At 50.3% G+C, this 12,414-nt stretch overlaps 1 protein-coding gene across 1 annotated transcript in view; it reads left to right on the top strand.

The window, feature by feature from the left end:
• ZNF618 (zinc finger protein 618) overlaps nucleotides 1–12,414 on the top strand; it is a 110,571-nt gene that overhangs the window by 21,655 nt on the left and 76,502 nt on the right. The window contains exon 4 of the mRNA XM_027896888.1: nucleotides 9,606–9,862. Coding sequence (XP_027752689.1) covers nucleotides 9,606–9,862 — 257 coding nt within the window. The remainder of the gene's footprint in view (nucleotides 1–9,605; nucleotides 9,863–12,414) is intronic.

Raw genomic sequence — 12,414 nt, 5'->3', positions numbered from 1 at the left:
CTCCAGCCATTCCCTGGGGGCTGTCCCTGCTCCCCCCAGAGCAGAGCTCAGTCCTGCCCCTCCTCTGCCCCTGCCCAGGCAGTTGGAACTGCAATGAGCTCTCCCCTCAGTCTCCTCTTCTGCAGCTGAACAAACCACATCCCAAGGTCCTGTCTCCCTTCCTGTCCATCTTCTCCCGTGCTCTCTCCATCCCATCATCCCTGGCCATTCCATGTTGCCATCACCAGTTTGGTGGCCCAGCCCAGCACAGGCTCCTCATGGCCTTGTTGGGGACTTGTGGCCGTTTCAGGCAGTTCTCAGCCCCTCAGTCATTTCCTAGTCAAGCAACATAGAGCTCTTTCACCGATATAAATAAACCCTTAATCTATTCTCTTTGTTTTTCCCTGAATTTCTTTGTCTCTGTTGACATTTCCACGCTTGAAAATTTAAAGACGCTGGCAGCTATTCCATTATCATCTTAAATTCAGTTTTTAACCTGCATCATTTGTGTGTCGCATTTTTCATCTGACTGAATTCTTTTGCTTTTGGCAAAGAGAACGCGGCTGTTTTTTGTTGGATAAGCCAAATTTTTTTTGTATTTGGTTAGACTTTCCTCTTCAAACCATCCTCAAGATATTCCTAATAAGGACTGAAGGGAATTTGTTTTGCTAATACCTTAGGAATTCTTTGTGGCTCTTGACTATTGTTCTGGGTTTTGTTTTAATGTTTCATTTCTAGAGGAGAGGCAGCCTGGTTTGGTCCTGGATTTACCTTCTCTGAAGGATTCGGAGCTGCCGAGCGTCCCTTGAGGAATGAATGCACAATTAAATTCCTCCTCGACTTCCCGAGGCAGAGTTTGCTGTCAGGAAAGGTTGTGTGTTTTCCTAGACCCAGATAGCTGGAAAATTAAGTATTCTGCTTTGTTTGTTTGTTTTCCCAGGATTTTAGCACTGACAGCACACGTAGCACCGAGTGTTGCGTGGGTATTTCGGGGGTTTGCAAAGCTGTTACCTCTGTTTTTAAGAGCTGGCTGCCCTCAGAGGAACGTGGGGATACTCCTTGAGGCATCTCTCTTCTGAAAAGCCTTCAAGTCCTTATAAGTTCATGAGTTCCTTATAAATATTGGTATTTATTGAGCAAGTTTTTTCAGGAAAACAGAAATGGCAGTTACTGTTACACCTCTGCCTGCAGGAGGATGTGGTCTCAGTTGATTTTGGGAGGAGAAAGCAGAAAACATAAATGTGTCCCAGATAAGGCCAGTGTTTGGGCTGCTTCTCGTGCCTCGGAGATGTTCTCTGTGTGCCCAGTCTGTGTGAGGGCTCCAGGCCCAGCTGCTTGACTTGGAGCAAGGACCTCACAGTGCTCGAGAGCTGCACGTTCACCCTTGGCCAGGATGTAAGGGATGAGCCTGTTCAGGAAGGTCATGTGTGGCAAAGAGGGGACCCACCAGCCTTGTGAAGAAAACCAGCCAGTCCCCCAGGAGTGCAGCTGTGGACAGAGGAAGAACAGAGACTGGAAGGAGCTCTTGCAATGTAGCAGACACCTTGGAGTCCTTAAATCACGAGGTTCTCAAGAACATGTTGCATGTGGAAGATGCCCAGGAGCTCTGAGCAGCTCCTTCTTTTTTTCTGTTCTTCAGCAGGTCTCCACTCCACTGCTGCTGATGGAGGAGCGAGTTCCCATTCCCTAAAAAACGTCAGAATATGAGTGAACGGGATTTCCCTATAATTTTGCTGTCAGTGATTAAATCCATACTTTGGGAATTCACATTGGCATCTTGGAAAATCGTGAAGAGAACTGAAACCTCCTGGTGGAACATGAGGGACCGTGAACTTGTTCCACTCTGTGGCCAAATGAAAATTTGGGGTTCAGACACAGCACCAGCGTGTGCTGCCACTGTGTGTGTTACCAAGAGTGCTGGTGGCACACTTGGTCCTGCTTGGGTGTCTGTCCTTTGGAACGTGGAAGGGCTCCCAAACGTTCATGGAAAGAGTCAAGGATTAGAAGGAAGATTTTAGTGTGCACACAGTAATTTAAGTAAATGTTTGCTTTGATTCATTCAAGAGGCAGCAGAAGGGGTTGTTTTCTCCTGTGGAGGGGACACTCCCAGTTAGAGAATCTCTTTTCCATCAAACCAATAACCAGTGACCAGAGGCAGCAATTCCACACTGGAAGTACAGTTTCAGGGAACGATCACTCAGAGGAGGGACCCAGCCATGTGATAGTTATTCCAGCGCTTTACACCTGAAAAATCAATACAACCCTTCCAAGAGAGGCACCAGCTCAGGCTGCAGGTGGAGTTTTGACAGAGAAACACCTCTGTGAGCTGTGACATGGGAGGGCGAGATGGTCTCTTTGCCTTTCAAGCTGTGAGGGAACATCTGAAGCTGGACCAAAGGCCCGGAGACGGGAAGCTCAACTGTTGCACTGGGGAAATAGCTCCTGGTTTTCTCTCTTTTAACCCTGAACTTGAAAATCTCTTTGCCTGGTGGTGTCTGCACAAGAGATCTCCCCAATGGAGGGCACCAGGCAGTTCCTCTGCTTCCTTCCCTCCTCCTGGTGTGAGGCACAGGGCCCACCCCCTGGGCTGCCTTAGGGAGATGATGAGAGCTGTAGGGACGGCGTGGGGAGGCCACCACAACTCGTTTATCAGACGAGCAGATTTTCAATTTACATCTCTCTTTTTCTGTCCTGCTTTCATCATCTCCTTGTAAAACGAGGGTTCATTTACATCTGCTCTGTCTATTCTGCTTCCCATTGCCCCAGTCAGGAAAGGAACATTCTGGTTCTTGTAAAACCACGGCAGATGTCTGTAAATTGAGCCCAGTTTCAGCCTCCCCTGTTTTTTGCTTCCTTTGCTTTCTGGCAGTTGAGGCCCTTTGATCTGGCATGGGACGAGCCAACTTTACCAAAAGTTGGAGCCTCCCCCTGGTGATGGTGCCATGCGGGTGGGCTCTGCAGAGCATGTTCCTCCAGGCTCCTGTCCTCATGGCTGTGTTTGAGTCCTTCCTGCACCTCCTTGGTGCTGCAGCACAGGAGCTTTCCAAGGACAAAAGAGGTGTTGCAGTACTTTAACTGGCACACACCATCCTCTGCTGAGGGGCTGTCACCACACAATCACAGAATGCCGTGGGTTGGAAGGACCTCGAAGACCATCTCATTCCACCTCCTGCCACGGCAGGGACACCTTCCACTAGGCAAGCCCTGTCCAACCTGGCCATCATTGATATCATCAAGGCAATAGTGATTTGGTTTTCCAGCTTGAGTGGTGTCCAGGAAAAACCCCAAAATGCTCCACATTTACTGCTGGGGGGGAAGAACCTTCATTGTTTGTAGTGTTGGTTCAGAGCAGTGTCCTCCTCCACATTTGTTTCCTTCTCCTCTCCTTTTGAGGGGCTGACGTTGAGGACTGATGTTTCACTGATCTCACTTTGCCCCTCCCCAAAAGCTCAGCAGGATGTGTGCTGTAAAAATAGCCTCATTAGAAGCCATCTGAGTACACATGCAATCACAGATCACTCAAAGGGAGCACAGAGCAGGCATGTTTCTGTTGCTGTCTTCAGAGAATTACATGACAAATTATTCCTAGCTGGAAGAAATGTCCTTTTATAATTGGGTTTTTTTCTCATTCTTTCATAAGGGAGGAGTGTGTGTTTTTTAAGTAGCTTTTAGTCACTTTCATTATTTATGAGGATGCTACTCCAGATCAGAAAAAGCAAACTGCAAACGCGAGTTTCTTGTGGCTGCAGCAGCTGACGGGCCCTGTTTGCTTTCACTCATCGCTGGTTTTGCTCATCACAGCCAGAGAGAAATGCTCTCCAGAGATGGGAACAGCACCACACTGCAGCTTTCACCCCTTCTCCTCTCCTCCTTCCACGGGAGACCAGCTGGAAGAGCTTTGTGTCCTTCCCTCTGGAAGAGCTCCTGGCATTGCCCTTGTGTTGCTGCTGGTGAGGCATCACCCAGGCTGCTCAGCTTCACAGCCAGATTTGCACTTCAGGCCAATCCTGTTGTGCTGCATCATCGATCTCTGCTGAAGCCTGAGGCCTTCACAACTTCCTCGGGTGTAGGGCCAAGGAAGCTGGACCTAAATGGGTTCAGGAACCCATTTTTACCCCTACCTTTCCAGTTCCCCACGATGAGTCTTCATTAAGGCCTCCTTAAATCTCTTCTGCCTTCACACACTTGTGTTTGACATGAAAGTGGCCGTAACGTCATCGGAAGATGAAAGTCTGCTGATCAAAGGAGGCAGCAATGTTGAAATGAGCATTGTGAGATGGCAGAGCTGGTAATACAGTAATTGGCTGTGTGGCCTACTTAGTCAGAGCAGTGATACATGTGAGTGCAATGTTTGTTTGCCTCTTTCATGTTCAAAATCCAGAGAGTCTGTTCTGGAAAGTGAAACAGGACCTTACCTGTCGCAGCAACCAGGCACGGCTCCGAGTGAGAGTGGGAACAGTGTGTGATCCCAAGGCTTCTGCTTCCTCTCCTGGGCAAGGAAGAGCCTCTTGGATTGCCAAGGTCCACAATTCAGTAAAGACGAGACATGAAGCAGCGAAGGAGGTTGGTATTCCCCAACCTCTGACCCAGGAAGGGTCAAAGCCATGGAGAAGGTGCACCCTGTGGAAGGAGGTAGGGTTTAAACCAGAGTGCCTGTGCACTCTGCTCCTCTCTGGTCTCATTTCTCTGAGCAGTGTTTGTCCTGTGCAAGCAGTGCCTTGGCTGAAGAATGTCCTCCCCCCAGGAACATCGTGCCATGGATGTTAAATGCAGGTTGGCCCTGCAGAGGGAACTGCAGCTGATCCCTGGGAGGCCACACTTGAACATTAAAGCTGCATTGTTTCATGCAGAAATGTGGTGACATGAGGCTGGGACTGTGCTCAGAGCCACCAGGAGAGGGATGGCTGAGGGGCCCAGCAGTGGGAGATGCTTGTGGCAGGTTCTCCCTTGGTTCCTGTGCGCTGCTGTCTCCACCAAGTGGAGGCTCTGACCATCACTGGTCCCAGAGTGTTCCCCAGCAGTGCTCTGCAGGGGTGCAGCAGATGGGACTGGTCTCTGTGCTGGCCCAGTGTCAGCTCTGAGCCTTGTGGGCACCTCCTGGTTCAGTTTCCAGGACTTAAACTGAAGTCCTGAAAACTACAAGTCCTTTTCTCCCTGTGTGCCCTCACCCAGCCCAATAAGACCTGCTTCCAGCCTTAGGATCTGCAGATCTGAAAATTCCCTGCTTTTCTTCCTCGTCCTCTCTCTGACACTTTGCAGCAGTTGTGCCTCAGCTCTGGTGGTTCTGCAGGGGGACAGGAATGAACCAGGTGGTGCCTGATTTCTTCATCCCCCCAGGCAGGATGTTCTCTGTCACTGTGTCTCGGGGGCAGTTTCTGGAGAAGGAGTAGATTCCACCTGTCCTGCTGCTTCATCTCTAACTGGAGGCTCTTTGTGCTGCCCAGAAACAGGGGAGGCGAAATTCAGCACAGCACTGAGCAAGTGCAGCCTCACGGGCTTGCAGGGGATCCACCATCCAGGGAGCAACGGGATGGGCAGGGAATGATGCTTTTCTGGTCACCTCCCGTGGGCCAGCACGTGGTGGAGCCTGTGGTGGCTCTGTCCTCCCAGGAACCCTGTGTCTGTGTGTACCCCTCTCCATCCTGCCTGAAGTTTTCCAGTGTCACTCATTTCCCTTTCTTTTCCATTTAGCTCAGGATGTTGGTGTTCTTTCCCAGCCAAACCAGGAGGTTTCAAACTCTACTGTCCCATGAGGATTGTTCCCTCAGCCCAGCTCCCTAGGGACAGTTATATCCCAGCCAACAACTGGGCTCCAGAAGCCTGGACTGACCCTGGTTCTGCTCCAACCACAGGAGCACTGCCTGGATTTCACCCGAGGCCCCAGGGAAGTGATGCTCGTTCTGCTGTGAGAGTTGTCTTCCCCATCACTGCCTCCTCCTCTCCAAAGCTGTGCAGCCCCAGCAGGGGCACCAAGTAGCTTTTGGAGAGCTCAGCTGCTCCATTGGGTCCTGCCATCTGCACAGCAGCTCTCTGACCCCCTGTGCCACCTGGAAAGGAGCCCACCTTTGTGCTTGGGGAGCTTTTTGGTGTCAGTGTCCAAGAGGAATGAGAGGTTGATCTGCCCCTGGATGGTCACTGTGCTGTGGGACCCCTGTCAATGCTGGCAGAGCCCTAGCACAGTGATCCTGCTGGGGATTGCTTGTAGTGTTAGACAAGTTCTCCTGCGTGGTGTGTCCATCAGCCCTTTGGGGGCTGTAAGGATCGAGGTGAGGGAGATGTTCTCCACACGCAGGGAAGGTAGGAGGATCCATCACCTCCTCTGCTGTTGTCAGCAGCTGGTGATGCCCCTCTTGTGCATCACTTGAAGCAATCAGAGCCTCCTGGCTCCTCTGTCCCCTGCATAGCACAGATTGAGCTCAAGGGGCTCTGCCGTGTCCGGGAGGGGGATGTGCAGAGCTGCAGCCACACCCAGTTGTAACCTGGTACATCTACTGCCTTCAGCCCTCCTAGAAAGTGTCAGAACACAGAGAAGGACTCTGTTTGTTGTAACATTGGTGTAGAAATCCAGTGGTGCCGGTTTGTTTTTTTTTTTTTGTACTGTTTTAATTGTTTTTCACGGGATCAGCAGGGCTGGTGGACCATGAAATCTTGCAGAAGGCTCCATGCATTTGGGGCTTGGTGTCCCTCTGCGCATCAGTCTGGAACATGTGGGGCAATGGATTGCTTTCAGTTCCTCTTTGAGGTTTAGGTCCCACCCAAGGGCAGACAGCCCAGCTGGGAAGTCACTTCCTTGGCAGAGATGGATCCAGAAAGTCAATGGGTGTGAAGGGCAAAGGTTTTGAGGGTCCCTTGGCCTGGTCTAATAATTTATGTATTCCTGCAGCTTCAGGCCACCAAGTGTGGCCAGTGCACATCTGTCCTGGGGCCAGCCAGATACACATCTCTGGGTTTGAGAACTCGAGGACATTTGTTCTCCTTGAGCATAATCCTTTGGAAAGTAGTTATTCCAGAGGACCACCATCCATGCTGATATTTTATGCCTCATTTCAAGCTTGCAGGATGAGCTTGTAGTCTACTCTTCCCTGCCAAATTAAGGAAAGACAGTATTTTCTCCCCAGGAAGACTGATAATATGCTGCAATCAAATCATCTCCCAGTCTCCCTTTTGGCATGAGAAATGGATTGCAGTGCTTTGGTCTCACAAAGTCATGAAGTGTCTTTTCCCCAGACTCGAACCATTTCAGTGCTGCTTTTGTGACCCATCTCCAGCTTTTCTGCTCACCTCTGGGTGCTCAGTGTGTCTGCAGCCTGAGGGGACTGCAGTGTGACCTGCCCCTGGCATCACAGTTTTGGGGGGCACCCACCTTCCTGGACTTGTTTGACTGTTCTGCAACCTCTTGTCTTGGGCAGAGCCAGCTACAGAGAGAGGGATCCACTGGTGTGGATGCAAAGTAGGTGCCATCAGAAAGTCTTTATGTTCTTACCCCATTTATAATCTCAGAGAGCCGCAGCCTCTGCTTCACTGCCACTTGTATTAGTCTTTAACTGCATGTCCCCTGGCTCCTGCATGGATTTCCACGTGTGTTTGTCCAGGACTGGCAGGTACAGGTTGCTGTACCATCAATAACTGAGGTGTTTTTCCTGCACTTCACAGCAGAGCTGGCTCTCACTGCCTGCTCCCACCTTCCAGCCTCCCAGGGGGAATTGTACTGGTTGACTTTGTTTTTCCTCCACAGTCCTCATCAGAGAGTTTTTCCTATCCACCCAATTGCTGCCTTTATCAGTGGTTTGCATTTCACACCTCCTTGATTTGATAGATTTGCAATTAATCCCACCCTTTTCTGATCCCTGAGGGTTTTGTACCTTCCCCTTGGGACAGGTGCTGAGCCACTCCATGTAGGGTGAGATTGATGGGCCTTTGGGACATCCAGTGATATTTCCTTAAAGATAGTCCACTTTTCAACCACATTTTCTCTGTCTTAATTTATCTTTCTCCCTTGTGAAAGCCCTGCATGACTTTGGGAGCAGGGGGGAGTATGTGTGAGGAGGCAGGAAATGAGTGGGAAGGCAGGTCAAGGCTAATTCTCTCTGTTTAGGGGCTATTAATTGTACATCTCTCTCCATAATGAGATTGAAGGGAAAGAATAATAAAATATCTGATGATAGGACATGACTGACCCGTTTTGAAACAGCAACTCCATGTCTGTGTTGGAGGTTGGGCAGCAATTACTCTTGGTTCCTCTGCTCCCTCAGCCCTGTCCTCCCAGGATTACCCACTCCAGTTGCAGTGTTTTGCTTTCTCTGTCAGCTCCATAACCAGTGTCAGAACCCATTGCAGGTGTTGGTTTTCAGACATTTTTAATTCATACTTTATTCTGACTTTACGCTGTTCCAAGCAATGGGATTTCCTTCTCTGTTGCTGTTGCATGATCTAAAATCATCCATAACTTCAGCCTATTTTTCTCTTTATTTTGCCTGTTACTTCTGCCTAAACCATTTCCAAACACCTTTGGCTGTTCCCAGTGTTTGCAAGACTACTAAATACGTCACAGGCTTTTCTGTTTCTGGCTAGTATAAGCTTTTGTATATTTAGTTCTTCTGATATCTGCACAAACTGAAGCAGCAATTATTTTCTCTTTGTATTGTGTGCTGGAGTTTATTAATAACCAGTATGAAAAACCAGGAGCCCCTAAGGAGTGGTGGGATGGTGCATTTGGGAAAGGAGCTCCACTTTTTTATTACCAGGTCTCGTGCTCAAGCCCCCTTTGCCTTTTGCCTCCACAGCACTTGCTGAAGTTGTTTTGCAGCTTTGAGGTGCCCAGTGTCCTTTTCTATGGGGTTTTGAGTGTTTTTATTGATTATTTTCTCCCACGAATTTTCAGCTTTTTCTTTCCAAGATGAAAACACATGTTATTCCCTTAATCTGTTTTTGAACACAGTGGATCTCCTCTGCCTCTCCCCATCCATCACACTTTCTGTCATGCCTGATAGTTGCATCTGTCCATAACGGGATAGTCTCCCTGAATATCCTCATCCTATAGATGATGCCCTTTGATCAGCACCATATATGTTAAATAAAGCCATGGGAATACCACAGGATGTCAGGCTGCTTGAAGGGATAAAAGAGAGGATGTGATGGACAAGTGCACAAGTGCTCCAAATTAAAAATGCCAGAGAATCAGAGATTCATTTAGGGGGTGGAAAAGACCTTTAAGATCATCCAGTTGAACCATTAATCCAGCACTGCCAGGTCCACCCCTGACCCGTGTCCCCAGTGCCACAGAAGAGCAGGGCTTTGCTTTTACATGTGTGGAGTAGTCTTGGTGCAGCACCTGCTGTCAGAGCTGCTGGAGCTGTGCTCGTGGCCTCATGGCAACCACGTGGAGTTCTGTGCCCTTGTTTAGGTCCTGCTGCTGTTGATTGTGATGATGAGGGTTATTTTCATTATTAGCAAATGCTTTTGTCTGGTTACATTTTAATTACTTCCCTTGTTTGACAGGCACGCATTTCTACCCGTGCTTATTTTAAATAACCTGCATAAACCAAGGTACCTTGCATTGGGTCCTGGTATGAGAAGGTGAGCACTTGACAGTGAGCATTCACGTTTTCTCCTTTTCCCCCATTCAGGGAGTGTTTGAAGAGGAGCCCACAGAGCCCGAAAGCAGAGGGCTCCGACTCCATGACATCTCAGTCCTCACCCAGTGAAGAGGCTGGAATGATGACTGAGGTGAAAGTGAAGACAGAGGTACCAGATGACTACATTGAAGAGGTGATCTGGCAGGACGACACCAAAGATTCCAAGAACAACATCAAAGACGGGCCGGGAGATGTTCCCGCCGAGATCTGCGTGGTCATAGGTGGGGTCCGCAACCAGCAGACGCTCGGTAAGACGTGGCAGCAGCCACCCCCCCTTCCCTGCCTGTGTGTGGGGACAGCAGAGCTCTGCAGAGCTGTCCCTGGGCTCGTGGAGAGCCCAGAGCCAAGGTGCACATCCACCTCAGGGTCCTGGCTCAGCATGACTGACCTGCTGCAACTTCTGCTGGGTCACCCCGAAAGGCTCAGCCAGATCAGAAAGAAAAAGCTGGTGATCTTCTTTTGGCTTGTTCAGTGACTTGCCCATCAGGCACCTGGCCCACGGTGGCCCAAACGCAGAGATGGAGCAACTGGGAGGAAAGCCTGAGAAACCACTGAAATGTTTCCAGGAAAGTTGCCTTGTGGAATGTGGATGCTTTGTGTAAATAATTAGATTTAGCTCTAAAGAAGGTTTTACAGGTTGCTGTTTGTTTGTTTTTCTGATCACTAGTCACATTATGGGAATAATTTTGACTTTGGGCTGGCTGTGGTGTGCCCCTTCCAAAACAGCTCTTCCTGTCCCCACCCCACCTCCAGCTGTGATGAGAAGGAGCTTTTTCTTTTTTTTCTGTGAACATCAGACTGTCCTCTCCCCCTGCTCCAGGGAACGGGGCTTCCTGCAAGAACCTGGCAAGGCACCTCTCTTGCACTTGCCTCTGTTGGCTGTGACCTGGAGCAGCTCCCTGTAGTGTCTCTGAGAGCCAAAGGCAGCTGCTGATATAAAGAAGGAAGAGCAGTTGGGCCATGTTTCCTTCGAGGGACTCAGAAGGAAGCTAATTAGGGTTCCCCTGTGGTGTTGTTGGGGTTGCCTCGTCTTGCAGGGGGAGAGAAATGATGTTCAATTTTCTCCTGGGTTTTGCTTGATCATTTTCCACACTGCTGGAAAGAAACCTGGGAGTTGTCCTCAGCTGGTGGTTGTCTCAGAAGCATCATTGTCCTTCCTGTCCTCCTGTCCCTGCCAGGACAGCCACCAAGAGCAGCAGGGTGGGAGGTCACTGCTGTCTGTGCAGGGTCAGGATGTCTAGGGAAAGCCTAGAAGTCCATAACTATTTCTGACTTCAAGATCTTGCAGTTTGGAGGAAAGTCTCAGTGTATTTTCAGAGTTTTTGTGCCTCTACAGCTCTTGAGAGATTGAGCAATACACGGGCAACCCTGGAAAACCTCCCTGGTGCCCTGGGAGGGAGAGGTGGGGATATGACCACTGATGGGGAGCAGTGAGAGCTTCTCCTTCAGCCATGGTCCCCAGCCCTTGGTGAAAGCATCTGCAGGGTGGGTGTTTGCTGTGTAGGATCCCCTTCTCCCCACGGCTCCTGGCTGGGCAGCAGCAGCAGCTCTGCAGGTGCTGTGCCCTGAGAACGGTGGTTTCCAGGCCAGGTTGGTTTCATTGCTGTGCAGTGGGGAGCGGCTTTTGCTGTTGGATGACCTGGGTGGACTAGAGGGGAAGCCACCAAGGAGCAGCTGAGGCCACTGGGTTTGTTCAGCTGGAGAAGAGACCGAGGGGAGACTCACTGGGGTCTGCAGGTTCCTCCTGAGGGACAACTCCGATCTCTGCTCTCTGTGAGCAGGGACAGCCCCCAGGGAATGGCTGGAGCTGTGTCAGGGCAGGCTCAGGCTGGATCTCAGGGAAAGGTTCTTCCCCCAGAGGGTGGTTGGCACTGAACAGGCTCCCCAGGGCAGTGGGCACAGCCCCAAGGCTGCCAGAGCTGCAGGAGGGTTTGGACAACGCTCTGAGGGACAGGGTGGGATTGTTGGGGTGTCTGTGCAGGGCTGAGGGTTGGACTGGATGATCCTTGTGGGTCCCTCCCAGCTCAGGATATTCTCTGATTCGATGTTGTCCCTATGGAGAACGCTGGGCACAGGCTGGTTCAATGTATAGGCACCGTGGGGAGAGGGACACTAATAATGATGTATTGATGTATTATTAGTCAACAAGTGGTGGTTGAAACTTTATAACTGGAAAACTTGTGTCTGGAAGGGCCTTTTCAGATGAGACACACATCATTCTGGTTATTTTATTGACTGGTGCTGGGTTTCTTTAAAGGCCACTTGGTCCTGAGGCCATGGCAGTTGGTGGCCAATTTCTCTGTGAAGAGCCCTGTAAGTGCCCCTGTTTATCTGCCACTCACATAACTCTCGTTTGTTGGGGAGGTGGCTCTAAAGAACTTTCCTCTTTGGCCACCAAATCCTGTTGTCTGTGTGTCAGATAGCAGTTCCTTCTGGTTCCTTGAACTGGCCCTCAGGTCTGATCCCCTCCATTCCCCTGCAGAAACCACACACCGGTACCACTGAGGAAATTTGCCCAAGAAACATCTCAGAATTCAGAATATGCTGAGTTAGAAGGGACCCACAAGGATCATCCAGTCCGACCCTCAGCCCTGCACAGGCCCATCCCCAAGGGTCACCCCCTGTGCCCCAGAGGATCATCCAAACCCTCCTGGAGCTCTGGCAGCCTTGGGGCTGTGCCCACTGCCCTGGGGAGCCTGTTCAGTGCCAACCACCCTCTGGGGGAAGAACCTTTCCCTGAGATCCACCCTGAGCCTGCCCTGACACAGCTCCAGCCATTCCCTGGGGGCTGTCCCTGCTC

Source organism: Empidonax traillii, unplaced genomic scaffold (genome assembly GCF_003031625.1).
Source record: "Empidonax traillii isolate 1590-97213 ecotype Southwest subspecies unplaced genomic scaffold, ASM303162v1 scaffold520:size1094406, whole genome shotgun sequence".
NCBI classification, from domain to species: domain Eukaryota; kingdom Metazoa; phylum Chordata; class Aves; order Passeriformes; family Tyrannidae; genus Empidonax; species Empidonax traillii.
The sequence above is the reverse complement of the archived record's forward strand: the minus strand, read 5'-3'. Positions and strand labels throughout refer to the sequence as shown.